The 15,738-nt window shown below is 39.4% G+C and overlaps 1 protein-coding gene across 3 annotated transcripts in view; it reads right to left on the bottom strand.

The window, feature by feature from the left end:
- The window catches only part of MARCHF1 (membrane associated ring-CH-type finger 1), a 471,309-nt gene that overhangs the window by 71,915 nt on the left and 383,656 nt on the right, over positions 1-15,738 (bottom strand). Inside the window, exons 1-2 of one of the 3 annotated variants that reach the window (XM_028104320.2) lie at positions 14,056-14,314; positions 13,012-13,776 (exon numbers count right to left, since the gene is read on the bottom strand). In XM_028104320.2, the coding sequence (XP_027960121.1) occupies positions 13,012-13,776; positions 14,056-14,258 (968 nt within the window). In that variant the 5' untranslated portion in view covers positions 14,259-14,314. Of the gene's footprint in view, positions 1-13,011; positions 13,777-14,055; positions 14,315-15,738 lie in introns of those variants that run through there. The other 2 variants (XM_028104319.2, XM_088021014.1) reach the window with 2 other exon arrangements.

Here is a 15,738-nt window from a genome sequence, read left to right as displayed (position 1 = left end):
ACCCTCAGTTGTCAAAGGAAGTGGACCTCTGTGGAACATATTCATTACATGCAGGGAGCCAAGGACATCATTCACTATATTGAAATGTTCTCATTATAATGACTCATGAAAGAAATTTTGCTTAGTCATTCCTCATTACTAACAGAAGTTGTGTCTCATCTGAAACCTGTTCTTTTGCTTTGGCCACTGTGCCTATGAAAATTAAGTTTGTAGGAAATCTCCATATAAGCATTTCTGCAGATTTAGTATTTTTCTACCCTTATTTTCGTGTGTCCTGATTTTTCTCAATTTCCTAATTTATCCTTTTGGAGTGTGTGTATGTGTGTGTGTGCGTGCACACATGTGTAAATGTGTATACACACACTCATATATGTTTACATACATGTATACACACATACATCAATATATATACAGTATGTCAAGTCATTGAAGAAAGGAAATAGAAAATCATCAAGCACAAACATATATCAGCTCCTTTATTTGCTTTGTGTTTTGCTGTCCCTGATGTACATACTTGCATCAGGCTCTGTTTCCTTATACTCCCGAACTCCTTGTATTTACCCATTGCAGCATGAACACCCTACCCTGTACTACAATTACAATTTTCTCATCTGTAACTTCCACTTCAGTGGTTCTCAAACTTCAGCATGCATCAGACTTTCATAGAGGTCCAGTTAAGCTAGATAGCTGGGACTTACTCCTAGAGTTTTCATTCAACAGGTCTGGGTTGGGGGTCCAATAATTTGCATTTTAACAAGTTCCCACGTGATTCTGATGCTCCTGGTGCGGGGACTATAATTTGAGAACCAAGGATTTCCTGGTTTATTTGCTTCTTCTATAGTGTCATTTGAAAGTGAATTGCAGCTAGATGAGAAATTTGAGTTTTGATCCAAAAATGAAAGTTGTAAAAAGCAACTGCATCTTCTATTTCCACCAATAAACTTGTTAAGTTTCAGAACCACTTTCCCAAATGACTTTAAGAGCTGAAAGGAAAGAATCTGTACAAGTTGCTCACCCCCAGGCTCCATTCTAGTGTTTCCAGGTCTTACAGTGCTGCCAAGTGGACCTCCTGCCCAAAGTATGGTTCTTGCAATATATGTATCTTCTGGGCATCAATTTGTTCACCTGAGATTGGGTTAAACAATCAGTGATTCTCAGCCCTGGCTGCTCATGAAAATAATCTAGGATGCTTTTAAAAATGTACTATGTTGAGACATCCCTTCCAGGGGGATACTGGCAGGAACTTTTTTTTTAAACTTACCAGGTGAGTCTAATATGCAGCCCAGATTGAGAACCACTGGGTGAAGTGATCTCTCTGGTTCTTTCTAGTTCGAACTGGTAGAATTTTGAGGCTTCCAAATGCTGATTGGAATCAAGACTCCTCCAATGCATGGAACATTCTCACAGGTCTATGACTCCTATTTCATTCTAGTTATTTATTTTCCTTCCTTTATTCCACCTTTATTTTCTCCAGTGTTACTATCATAGAGTGTGGCAAAACATTTTAATTTGATTACACCCTCTGAGAGTTGTGAGCTAGCTCAGATCAAAATACCTTTAAAATAAAGATATCAGAATTTATTAAGGTGAGGCTCTGAGGGGCCGTATAAGAACAAAAGGGGTACAAGTTAAGCAGGAAATAGAAAGGTTTCATGATCACTTGTTAGATAACCATGAAGGAAAGAAGAAGGTTTGCAGCATAATGTCTAAAGTAAAAGCCATCTCCAAGAAGCTTTCCAAACACAGGAACTCCTGTATTATGGCTCTTCCGTTCTGCATAAACCTGGAAGTGAGCGAAGGGGAATTAATAGACCCCTCGAGTCCTCCTTGTATCTGACAGCAGGGGCAAGGAGAATATCAGGCTGAGTTTAAGGCTGTCAGAGCGCTACCAACCAAAGACAACTCAGCCAGGCTATTCCAGGGGCATTTTATTTTCTGAACCCAATTAGACACTGGTGTTTAAATCTGCCTATGTCTGAGGACGCCTGCAGAAGATTTGAAATGAATGCATAACTACTCCACAATGGTTATAAGGAAGATGAGAACCTAAACATGGTAATTAGAAACGGAGGAAATGTTCACACTATAAATAAATTCTCAGATACAAATCATGATTTGGTAGCAACAAGCCCTGTACCCAGTATTCATCAGTTTATATACAGTGTTCATTTTCTGTTTACATATATATATGCATATAAACATATATATATATGTTTAAAAATGAATTTGTATAAGTTAGAGAAGGCACTGAGTGCTGTTCTTTTTTTTTTTTTTTTGAGGCAGAGAAGAATTTGCACATTGCCAGATAGATATAAGTTTATAAAACAAAGCACATAGTTCAAAGTAACTATAACCCTGAACACTTATTGTTCTTAAATTAAGAAGTAGATAAACTCTACCTAATTGGTACTTTTTTCTTATTCAGTATTTTGCACTTTGGTATAATTGGTATTTAACAAACTTAGAAATTAACAAACAAAATATAAATGTAGTACAGTGTAAACAGTTCTACAATACGTGAATACTGACTTATCTGTCTGAAGGAGCACCATACTTCTATCTATTTTTGCCTGAGATTTCCTGAGATTGGAAAATTCCTGCTTAATCTTCAAATTTACTTGAAGATGGTTTTATAGGTAGAGAAATGTCCATTTTTTCTTTTTTCTTTTCTAAAAGTACAACTTGTTAAATATTTGGTCTACAAATACATGCTATTTTCAAAAATCAGAGTGACCTATTTAGCCAAATTAGAATAGTATTAATCAATCTGCTTGGTTTTTGATAATCTACTAGTCAAGGCAATCAGTATTTTTTTTTAAGATTTTTATTTATTTGACAGAGAGAGAGACAGCGAGAAAGGGAACACAAGCAGGGGGAGTGGGAGAGGGAGAAGCAGGCTTCCCGCTGAGCAGGGAGCCCGATGCGGGGCTCGATCCCAGGACCCCAGGATCATGACCTGAGCTGAAGGCAGACGCTTAACGACTGAGCCACCCAGGCGCCCCGGCAATCAGTATTATTGATGACACTGTCATTCCACTCCTGGACAGATGAACTCCCAAATTGAGAACAATCAGGACAAAAAAAACCCTTGCTAAGATCAAGGCATGTCTTTGAAAGATATATGTTTAAAAAAAGATATAAAATGCCATTTCTGTAAGCCTTTCAAGTTATTTTTCTCATAGATTTCATGTGTGTCTATAAATATCAGTGCCTTAATTCATAGCTTTTGTTCATTCAAAATATAAATTACTTGAATAAATGCTGAAAGTCTACATGAAATCACGCTACACACTCATAACATTAGAATGTGGTGCTAATTAGCTTTTTCTTTGTTGGAGAACCCTTTACTCCTTAGAATAAAGTAGCATAGTGTATATCTGAATTTTTGCTGAGGACCACAGTAAACATAATTATTCATTTCAAAGAAAGAAGTTAGTTCTATAACACTATCATACTAGTAATGCATACATTTGCAATACACAGCCATTTTTCTCATTTTTTGATCACATATATAAGGAGAGAGCCATTTTACCTTTTTCAAGTTTGACCCTTCCGAGTAGAGAGAAAGCAAGAGTTGAAAGTGAGACTCTGTGACTCTATGTTGAGTAATCACAATGAATTGCCCCATGACAGGTTACTAACCACCGGTGTTCACATCTGCATTTCCTACCAACTCAGCTGTTATTAAAATGAACAGGAGAAAGATTATTATGAATTCCTATAAGACTCAGCAAAACAAAGGCAAAGCCTAAGGAAAAGAATAAATTTATGAACTTTCTTAAGAGTCTGTTAACCTCTTGGAAATAAATGATTCTCATGAGGTCACTTAGGAGACCTTTCTCACCTGAATACTGAAAACTCTGAACAGCTGATCTTTTACTCATGGAATGGACTTTGACAATAGAATGTCAGTCTCATATTTGTACAGAAAAAGTAACAGAAAGAAGCAACAGAATACATTTAAAAATTAAAAAAATCTGTTACTGAATGAATATAAATCTAGGACTAAGAGGGAGAAAATACAAGGACACAGGCTGATTCAATATTAGAAAGAATGTTTTCACAATTAAAGATTCTAAAGGAAAGAGGCTGTCCCAGGAAATAGTATGTTCAAGGAAGAGAGAGATGATAATGTGTGCTGATGTTCCAAGGTCTTCAAAGATCAGATTGGAGAGTAACCTGGATGATCTATGAATCAATGACCCCACCGTTCCCAATGTTATAATAATTATCTGAAAGGTTAAGGTAAAAAGAAGTATTTTTTTTTCTCTAAATAAATATAGAGAGCACAACTACCAACGGGAATGTTATTTTACTTTAAAAATTGGGATGCCTGGGTGGCTCAGTCAGTTAAGCATCTGCCTTCGGCTCAGGTCAGGTCTCAGGGTCCAGGTCATTGGGCTCTCTGCTCAGCGGGGAGTCTGCTTTTTCCCTCTCACTCTCCCTCTGTGTGTTCTCTCTCTCTCTCAAATAAATAAATAAAATCTTTAAAAAAAATCTTATTTGTAAAGCATATTTGTCTCAGTTTATAAATTTCAAATTTATCTGGAGATACATGGGGAAACATATATCAAACTGTGCTAAATGTGAAATCTAGATGTTTCATGACGTCACTCCCTTAGGTCCAAGTTCAATTGCCTTCTTTGGTTGTATCTGCATTTAAATGATGTACTGTAGGTGGAAGTTACATTTCCTGCCATCTGTGGTCACATGAACTCATAGTTATGGACCTCAACAGGACTTCCAACAATGCTTTTCTATTTTGCTATGCTTAGCACTGCTACACTTAACAAAAATATACGGGATACCTAGTTAAATTTGAATTTCAGATAAACAATGAATACTTTTTTAGTATGTTTCTGTCCCAATGAAAAATTATTTCTTGTTATCTGAAATTCAAATTGCACTGATGTATGACCCTGCAACCAACCCTCTTGCTCTAAAAGGCCATCAAAAATAAATATCTGTATCTGTATATAAAATATCTGTATCTGTATATAAAATATCTGTATCTGTATATAAAATAAATACATACAAGGCCATCAAATATAAGACCATCAAAAAGAAATATCTGTATCTGTTTATAAAATATCTGTATCTGTATATAAAATATCTGTTTATAATCTGTAGATCTGCATCTGTCATTTCCTCTTTTACTTCTATTGCAAAGAAAATCATACTTATTTTCCTTGCCATGGCAATCCTTTTATTTTGGGCTTTGGGTCCCATGCTTTCTTACCTTTTCTGAGGGACCTTAAGAAACAAACATTCTGATCACTTTTCTTCATCATCAACTTCTCTTTCTCTCTCTGAGCTCAGAGATTCTCTGAATTCATCTCTTCCTCTATTTGTTACCTTCTCTCTCTCCTTCATACAGTCCTGGGTTTTCATTTATCTCTTTGGCCATTCTCTTTCTTCTCTCTGCTGGCCTCTTCTCTTCTTTCAGGCCATTAAATGCTGCTATTCCCCAGGGTTCTTCATGTCCTCATCTACTCTGTTTACAGATTTTCCACTGGAGATCTTGACAATCACCACTTATATGCCCAAGACTTCCTAATCTTCATGTAATGTTGCAAATGCTTCTTCTGAACTCTTCTGGATATCTCTCTTTGGAGAGTTGCCTTGTGCCTCAAACTATTATGTATAAAACTGAACTCCTCTCCTCCTTTTAAATCTGTCTCTCAAGCAGTATGTTCTCTCAATAGTAAAGGATACTATAATCTACCGTTTTCTAAATCAGAAACTTGAGATCAGATACATATGTAAGTTATCATCAAATCCTGTTTGATTTACTTTCATAATACTTAAAAAAACCTGTCTACTTCTCTTTTTTAAACTACTTTTTTAAAGATTTATTTATTTATTTAAGAGAGTGAGAGAGAGTGCGCTCATAACCGCGAGCCAGGGATGGAATAGAGGGAGAGAATCTTCAGGCAGACTCCCCGATGAGCGTGGAGCCCCATGGTGGGGCTCGATCACATGATCCATGAAATCATGACCTGAGCGGAAACCAAGAGTTGGAAGCTTAACGGAATGAGTGACGGAGGTGCACTTCCACGTAGTTCTTTTTATTCTCACATCCACCATCAGCTCTTCCCTGGGACACAGCTGTGTCTTTTTAATTGGTTTCCTTTCCCTTCAGTCTTGCCCTCTCCTGTCTGTTTTCCAAAAGCAGCTTGAGTGGTTTTCCAGAACACTTAGGTGACAGTGTCATTCTTTTTCCTTAAAAGTCCATAGAAATTTACCCTTGGCATTAAAACACAGTCTAAACTCCTAACTGTGGTTGATAAAGAACTCCATGGTTGACTACCATTCCCCTCCTCCTACTTGCTGCAAGGCCACACTGACATCATTTATGCCTGATCTCATGCATCTCTGGGTGTTCATATATGTCATACCTTTTCCTGGAAGAGGTTATCCCTTCTCTCTGCTTAACTTACTCTCATTTGGATTTCTTCTTTATTATTCATTTCTCAGGGAAATCTGTTTTGTTCTATTAGATGCAATGTGTTCCTTTATCTTCATTCACGGATTTTTTTTTTTTTTTACATTTGCCTGTTTTTGTTTTACTAACTGGAATATAAGTTAATGAGGGATGGGACCATTACTATATTTTTCACTGTATTTCCAACTTCTAGAACACTCCTTGATACAGATTAAAATTCCCAACAAATAGTTGTTCACTGTGTGAATGAATGAATAAATGAGTACACAGATATGATGACAGGGATAAGAAGGGTCCATTTTAAGCATAATTCTCTTAGGAGCTCAGGCCTATTAAAAATTATCTAAATCAATCTTACAAATGCTAGTGATTTGTCAAAAAGCATGATTGTGTTGCTCTTGGAATGTAGTTTTCTGCTATGAATATTTTGAGTTTTAGAAATGTTCTCTTTCCATTTTCCCACACTTGGTGTAATGTTATTGCAAACTATAAGAATTAAGCAAGTCAAAAAATAGACAATTTTTACATTCTGAGTACTGTAGAAAGCACAAAAGAGGGATAAGACATAATTCCTACTTCAAGGATCTTAGTCTATAGGAAACAGAGAACTAACACACATGAAGCTGCTAGAAATTAAGTGAATTCTAAGTAATTGCTACCAACTACAAAAGGTTATGGGAATCAGAAGAAAGGAAAGATCACTGTGGACCAGGGTAGTTTGGGAAAGCTTTATGGAGAGGATAAAAATGAGATGAGTCTTGAAACATACCTAAATGTGGGCATTTGGAGAGGAAGAGAAAAACACCAGAAAGAGGGAGAGTCACACCGGATGGTAGTTGAGTGCTACTGTTTTGTTTGTTTTTTCTTGCTTATAATTCTTGTCCCACTTTTTCTGGTACTAATTTTATTCTTTTTTTTACTGAAATGTCTTTTCCCCAATTCACAAGGTCCTGGAGGAGTTGCCAAAGTCACATTTTAAATCCAACCTTCCTTCCCAAGGACTTGGTCTGGGCATAATGCCCAGTGCCCCTGGTGACCGTGATGAGCCCAAGGATGTGACCGAGGGCAGGCTAATTCTATTCCATCCCTGGGATTGCATGTGTAACTGATTGAAGAGAACATTTCTCTTTTCTGTTAAGTTATGGCTGGTAAAATGTAAGCCTAAAGCTATCTCTGGCCACAACGTCTCTTCCCTCTGCTGTACAGAGGAAGCTTGCCTGCAGTTGAAGAAAACGAGAACACACAGAGAAGGAGAACCACATTGTTTGAATCTCTGCAGTCTCTGAAGCCATCTGTATACCTGGATTTCCTATGTCTGTGGCTAATGCATCCCTTTCTTGTTTAAGCTCATTTGAATTGATTTCAGTCAGTTTTACCCTGGTAGAAGAGTCCTGACCAAAAAAGGTAGTAGGCTAAAGGGTGGATGTGGAGAAAGAACAGAAGTGTAAAAAAGGATCAAAATGGGACATTAACAATGAGAAAGAGAGCACAGACCAAAAGCAGTATCTGGAGGAACAAATGATAGGACTTGGTTAGAGACTGGGTATAACCAATGCAGGAGAGAAAGAGTCAAAAACTAGAAATTCCGGGTATTTGTGAACTCACTGATAAAAATGGGGGTAGTTGCGATGAGGAAGTGGGTTTGCAGAGACACAATAGGCAAACCATGACATCTGAGTTCCTGGTAAAGTTCGGGCTTTGTCAGTCTATGGTTTTAGTAAGATGACCAGCACTTACTGGTACAACAGGGTGAACTACAAGGAGGTAACCTAACTTTGCTTTGTGTCAGCATTCAATAGAATATGACAGGAAACTGTAATTATGCTTCCCAAACTCATCTTTTCTTATTTATTTACTCATTTATTTATTTTAGAGAGAGAGAGAGAGAGAGAGCACGCGTGCGAGCTTGCATGCGGGGGAGGGGAGGGGTAGAGGGAGAGGGAGAAGCGAACTCTCCACTGAGCAGGGAACCCGATATGGTGCTTGATCTCAGAACCCTGGGATCATGACTTGAGCCGAAGGCAGACACCCAACCGACTGAGCAACCCAGGAGCCCCCAACAATCTATTTTAACAAGACTTGTGGTCTGTGCTAATGTCCGCTAAGGTTTAAGCACTGCTGGTGTAGAGTACGTTTTATATGTTGGTTCCATAGCAGGTGAGGTAATCTACCACATAGTGCTACCATTCCACATTATAAGAATAATTCCCTAAAAAAAATTCATTTTCCCTAAATCTATTCACTCAAAAACTGTATGTTGAATATATTCTATCTGCCAGGCACTGGTCCAGGCACAGTGGACACTGGAACAAAGCTCAAACAGTCAACCACAAAAATACCCACATGTTAGCAATTAAAAATTATGCTATGGAAGGGATTCCCAGGAGACTTGAGTGTTGAGCCTCTCGAAGGTGTCCCTAAAGAAATTACATTTCAAGCAAAAAAGAATGACTAGGAGTTAGTCTGGTGAAGGGCAGAGAAGGTAATGTAAAGGCATTCTAGGCCCTGAAAGGGACAGACCTGGGCACTCTCAGGGAACTGAAGACAGACCAGCACCAATAGGTCTTCATTAGTGATGGGTGTTGAAGCCAGAGAGGCAGATCTGATAGATCATGCAGGGACTTGTAAATCATATTAAAGATTTTGAACTTGCCACCAAGGGCAATGAAGAGGCCATTGAAAAGCCTCGAACATGGGCTAACATGATATAATCCATATTTTAAATACTTTTTTCCTATGGAAAAGGCGAAGTCAGGGCACCTGGGTGGCTCAGTCCTTAAGCGTCTGCCTTCGGCTCAGGTCATGATCCCAGAGTCCTGGGATCGAGCCCTGCATTGGGCTCCCTGCTCAGCAGAAAGCCTGCTTCTCCCTCCCCCACTCCCCCTGCTTGTGTTCCCTCTCCTGCTATGTCTTTCTCTATCAAATAAATAAAGAAAATCTTAAAAAAAAAATACAAAGCCTTTCCCACTACACAGCTATGGGTGTAACAACATGATGACTTAAATTCCCTGTAAGCTGTAATTGGCTAGTAGAGAAACTTTCTCTGAATAAGGCTTTGATGAGAGTGGGAAAGAGCGTGGGGTGCCCAGGCAGGGGCCCAATGCCAGGAACAGAAAAGGAGGAAGGGCTTAGGCGCTTCTTCTGCTTTGTGGTTGTGACCGAGGATGGTTCTGCCCATGCATGTCTGAAGCAGCGGGAGTGCAAGTTCATAGGCAATTGCTGCCTCTCTCCCTTGCACAGGGGACCCTGGTGCTCAGGCTGTGTCCACCTGGAGGCCTTTTACCTGTATACGATTTCATTCAGAGATTTCATTCACTTCCCAGTCATCACAGTTACCTGCCTGAGAATGACACCCAAATTTATATGTCCTCCCTGGCCTTGAAAAGATTTTCATTATTAGCGTCTTTGTGCCATTGCCCCGTGCTAATAATGTCATGTTAATAACAATTGCAAATATGCAATTGTTTCGTGGTGATCTGTGTACAGTTCACTAATGCTTGAACAATTCTACAGAACCAGCTGTGACTGCTCTCCGGCCCCTCAGGGACATGTCTCAGATTGTGTGCTGGACAGCTGACCCTGCAATGTCACTGCAACCACAAATAGCCTGCCTATGATGGAGCTCATCAGGTCTTTCCCACACCACCTCCCTCTGACCTCTTCTGCCTTTGTCAGTAAGAGCAGCATTTCCTGTCTCCCAAGCTCCAAGGTGTGGAGTCACCCCTGACTCCTTTGTCTTTCGCTCTCACCAATTCCAAGCACCAAGATTGTTTCCAATCACTGGGTGGAATGACAGCATACCATGTGTTCCTCCCTTCCATTACCCTTTATCTTCCTAATCCTACTTACCTCAAAGCAGGATACATTCCAATTTATTGCAACCTGTGCTCCTAAATCTAGGTTCCTTTCCCAATACACCCCCAGGGATGTTGTGACTGTATATATTATTCTTCATCAGGTCTATTTTATTGAGCAAAGGCTGCTCTGTATTATTTTTTGCAGCAAAATCTTTTTTTCCTAAAGGGATAATGTCGAACCCCATTATATACAAGAGATAATCATGCAACTGCTCTGACTGAAGATGGGTTAAAGGGAGCACAGTCCCCCTGATCTGTTCTCAGCTTCTGAGGCAGGCTCTTTGGTACCCAAAAGCTCATTGAGCCAGTTTGAAAACAAAGATGTAGAGAACACATATCTTCTTTGGAAAGATACGCATGTTTTCTCTACAAAGTCTTTAAAAAAATTTTTTTTTTTAGTTGTTATCTATGTAAACTTTCCAACCCAGTCATAGAAGTTCACACAAAATTCTTCAGTGCAGAGTGTCATTCCCTCATCTCTGTCTGGGCTCATGGTGTTTCCCCTGCCCTGGGTGCCTGGAATGCCCAGCATGCATCTCTGCCAATTTAATTCTACTTTTCTTGGTCCCAATCCCACCTCTTAATGGGGTTTCCAGATTGTTCCAGCTCTCAGAAGTTTTTCCATCTTCAAATTTCTGCAGTATTCCTTATGTTTTGTTTTAATTCATCCTGTACTATCTTGAATTTGTATCTTTTCAGATATGTGTTCAATTTCTCTAACAGGCCACTTAAGGGAAGAATCAAGTCTTTTGTTGCTTTTAGCCCTCAGCGTCCAGTATAATACACAGTCCCCGTATTTGCTTAGTGGGTATTTTGATGACAACCCACAGCAAGAAATAATAAGAATAGGTCCATCAATCTCACTTTCATTAATAGAAGTCTAAGTTAAATATCCTGTCTTTGAAAATGTTCCTCCAGAGCAGTGCTTTTAAGTTAGGAGAATCAGCCACTATGACTTTAATTGCAAGCATTACTTTTTTTTTTCCAATTACTATTAAGCCCACAACTAGGTTCTTTCATTAAATTATGTTGGAAGTAGATTCGGGGAATGACAACAGATGGCTGTAAGTGGGGAGTTCTTGGTTGAGACTGGAAATAGTGTTTTATCCCATACCCCAACATTTTAGCAAAGTCACACTTAAATCATACTCCAAAGATTACAAGAAACTTACATTAATATATAAATCAAATGGTGTCCCTTCTTTGAGATGTCTGAGCCTGTTGTACTTGGCTCTCTCCACCTCTCCCCGCCATCTCCACCACCCGCTCCCCACATTCATCACCCCCTGGCCACAGCGGCCCACTCTCAGCCCCCTGGATTGCTAAACTCCTTCCCTCCTCCTGGCTTGGTGTAGTGGCCCTTTCTGCCTGAATGGTCCTCCCGGTTTCTTTCCTTGATCAATGCCTGTCATTCTCGAACTTCAGTCAGCTTGGCTGACTCTTTAAGAGAGTTCTCCGATCTCTCTGAGTAGGTGAAGCTTCCTTGTTGTGGGCTTTCATAGTCCTTATCACAATCATAATTATACATCAACTGTAAAATAGTTTCTTTTGTTTCTCTGTTCCCCCTTAGACAGTAAGAGCTAGGATGTCAGAGACTATACAAATCTCAGGCACTGTAACATTTCCAATGCCGAGAATTGATGCATAACAGGTGCTTGAATGAATAAATCAATGAGCATTTTATAAAAATCTTATAAAACATTCTGAGGAATAAACTATTATTATTTACATCCAGGCCTCAAATCCCCTTGTCCTGTCTTGAATGGATACTGGCAACATTCTCGGGGTCACGTCACTGGCAGGAGGCACACATACATGTTTTATATAGTAACTTTAACTTTCATAAAACAAGCCCAAACAACCAAGCGTTATGCAACAAAACAACAAAACTTAACCAACTTAAATGACTAGGGGATAACATGAACACATGAAACTGTTTTGTTTAAAATGATCTGACTTGTGCATACTAGCATGGATATTCCTATAATTCTTAATCACTTTAAGTTATTTTGAAAATGTATACGGTTGGAAAAAAAATGGCAAGAAAGGAGTCTCATAGCTATGAAATATCTACATGTTGAAACTTTTCAGTACATGACTATCACTAAAGTTAATGTGTTCTCCTTCCCTGACGGCTCCAGCAATCCCACTGATATGTCCATGACCTGCTTCTGTGGGCTTTCAGTCTTGAAATACCCTGCTGAGTCAGACAACTGGAGAACAAATTAGCACCAACTGCAGAGATTTTTCTGATTTAAAAAAAAAAAAAATCTGACCTTAAAAAATACCCAAGCCTTGAATATCTTTCTGTCAGGATGCTAACAGTTCACTGAATTTGCATTTAAGGATCTAGGGTTTCATACACTCTCACTCATATTTCCTCCACTGGTCTTGTCTTAACTAGAATGGGTACCAGACCCAACTGGCTTGTCAGTACATTTACCAGGATAACTCACTATCCAATTAAGGGAAGAGTAAAGGAGAAATCTAATTCTATTCTGGAACAGCTTTCAAACCCATGGATGCTTCCCTATTATTTCTTCTCATTCCCATAGATGCCTTTTCTTGTTTTGTCACCTTATATACAATCAGACAAATAACGGTATGAATACATGTTATGTTTTGAGGGGAGAGGTTGAACACACGCCTAACTCACAGCGGGAAGAAATGCATGTGGATGGCATCAAGTCTTTCTCTACAGTGACTGACCTGCATATTTTTAAATTATCAGACCCGTCATGGTAGGTGGCAGGAGGCTTCTGCACAGAGTTATTCACCTGGAACGCGGCAGCGTCCACATACTTGCCACCTTCTGCTACTGCCAACATATCCGTGCTGGAATCGGCTTCTGAAAGTCTTTTCTGGATTGTTTCATATTGCCCAAGACGATGCAAGAGCTGCAGATCCCTGTGGTTGTATCCGCCTTTGCTCTCCTCATGCTTCCTTGAGGATCTCTTAATCTCAAAGGATCCTTGTGGCAGGGAAAGACTGCATTCTTGGTACCTTGTGCCCTTTCCTCTGCAGAGATTTAAAGAGCAACTCGCACATTCAGTCAGCTCTTGTTGCTTTTTCCCTTTGGATTCCACATCTACCAGATCCATTCCATGAGGAGCAGAAGGCCCATCCATATTTCCACAGGGCTTATTGCCATTTCTCCTTTTTCTTCGTGACAGTCGGAATTTAACTTGGGCTCTTTTTTTTGCCTGAATCCAGTGAGTCTCATCTGTGGAAGATGAATCTGAAGAGTCTGCATAAACCTCGCTCCATCTGGGGCTTGTGATTTGGAGGTGAAAATCATTTCTTCTCCCTTTTATTTGTTCTTCTGCAGGCTCATATCTCTCAGAGGCCCTCCTTCTCCTCCTAGGCCTCTGTTTTACTGATTTCTTACCAGACTCCTTCCTAGCAGGGCTCAGCACCATGACAGGGGTGCATTGCTCAAATGCATCTTCTGACATGTCATGCAAGATGGTAGATCTAGACAAAGCAGCAGGCAAAGGATGGGAGATGGGAATGGAGAGGAGAGCCACAGGAAAACAGAGAGAGAGAATGATGAAAATGATAGCATGGACCAGAAGTTGGTAAATAAAGATCAAATGAAGAAAAAGCACTAAAGGGGGAAAAATTAAGCCAGTATAAACTGTCCATGGCCAATGTAAGGCAGAGGCAAGAGCCACACAGTCTCGGAATATAAAAGAAGACTACAAAACATTGGTCTAAACAAGATTAAATAGGATCATTTGCTGAGCAACTTACCTGCAGATGTCCTGAGTGGATGGACAAACAGACAATCTTGACTGGCTCCTGGGAGCTGTCCCTGTTGTTGGACTGCTTGCCTGGAGAAACAAGTTAGATAATTTGGCATCTTGGTTCAGGTAATACATGGTCGATATCTTGCTTTTTTTCCACATATTTAAAAAATTACAACAAACGTGGCTGCCGGCTGTCATGTTGCTCATAACGCAGCTCACAACATATAGGAAGTTAGAGGGTTCGTTTTGCAAAAGTAAAACTTATTTGAGGAACTTGGAACAGCTGAGATGCTGTACCACTTTGCTGTTGCTTCATTTATGAGAGAGGAAGATGATTCCACAAGTTTCTGTTCTATTTACTGTAAACATTTGAGTGGAATGGCTCCGTTTGCCTTAGAAACAGTGGGTAACATCTGAATATTCTATAATACAAAGGACATAAAGGCTATTATGTGACAAGGATGATAATAACCTGGGAAGCCTAAATAATCAAATAGCCATTAGACTGCTAGATACTGCCTGGGAATAACATGAAGTCACATCAAGCCCCTATGAGATAATATATTTGAAAATGTTTTGTAATATTTTAAAGCCTATAGTTATTACTACTATTATTTCACCATGGAAACTAATAAAATCCATCCATCACAACTTTATTGACCTTTTGTATCTTCTAACCCTGTGGCCATACTGAGGCTATTAATAACAGAGCCAGGCAGATTGTTAGCACAAAGTTGAACGCATGTCACCAAACTCCTACCTTTGAAACGCAGTTTCTTCACTGAATTTGATGTCTTTAACTTGTTGTATTTAATACAGATGATGGTGATAAATCAAAGACTAGAATGTGCTGAGAACTGGCTGTGTGCCAGGCATCATGCTGTGGCTTTATCAACTGTTTCCTAAATCCTTACAATAATCTCACCAGGGCAAATAGTAACAACTAACACTTTAGAGTGAATAGTATGTGCCAATCATGGTCAGTGAATTTTCATTTGTCTGTTCATGAATACTCATGACAAGCAAGTGTGCTAAATGCTGTGATTATTTCCATGTTATTGGTAAGGAAACTGAGAAGTCGGTGCTGCTTCTCAGGAGTAGGTTAGAGCAAGAGGTTTGGGATGAGGAACCTTGCCCTTTCATTTGTTCTCTTACCCACCTGAGAATACACTTCTCCTTTACACAGGAGGAAACTAAGGGGCGGCCCTGACCAAGGAGATATATATACACATATATATATCTCTATATATAGCTTCTAGAAGCAGGAAAAGGCTAGAAAATGGGATCTTTCCTAGACCCTCCAGAAAGAATGCAGCCCTGCTGACACCTCGATTTTGGCTTAGTGAAACCCGTATTTGACTTTGGCCTCCAAAACCATAAGATAATAAAGTGTTTTAATTCAAGAAGTTTGTGGTAAATTGTCAAGGAGTCATAGGAAACTAATATAGGAGATGAGGCTTGAGCTAATCTAAAAGGCAAGCAGGAGTTATTAAAGAAGGGATCAAAAATTCTAGGCAGAGGACACGGGGGCCAAGAGGGAAGGATGGCATTCCCAGTATGCTCTCACAGACTGATTTACATCTGCACACTTCCGACTTAGTATTTTCGGAGGCTTCCCTACCAATCCATGAACACTGTATTTTTGAAATATTTGAATGTCATCTTTGAACACCAGTCCATGTTTGGT

This window comes from Eumetopias jubatus, unplaced genomic scaffold (genome assembly GCF_037043125.1).
Source record: "Eumetopias jubatus isolate StellerSeaLion01/CBP00866 unplaced genomic scaffold, mEumJub1_p1.0 scaffold_2, whole genome shotgun sequence".
NCBI classification, from domain to species: domain Eukaryota; kingdom Metazoa; phylum Chordata; class Mammalia; order Carnivora; family Otariidae; genus Eumetopias; species Eumetopias jubatus.
The sequence above is the reverse complement of the archived record's forward strand: the minus strand, read 5'-3'. Positions and strand labels throughout refer to the sequence as shown.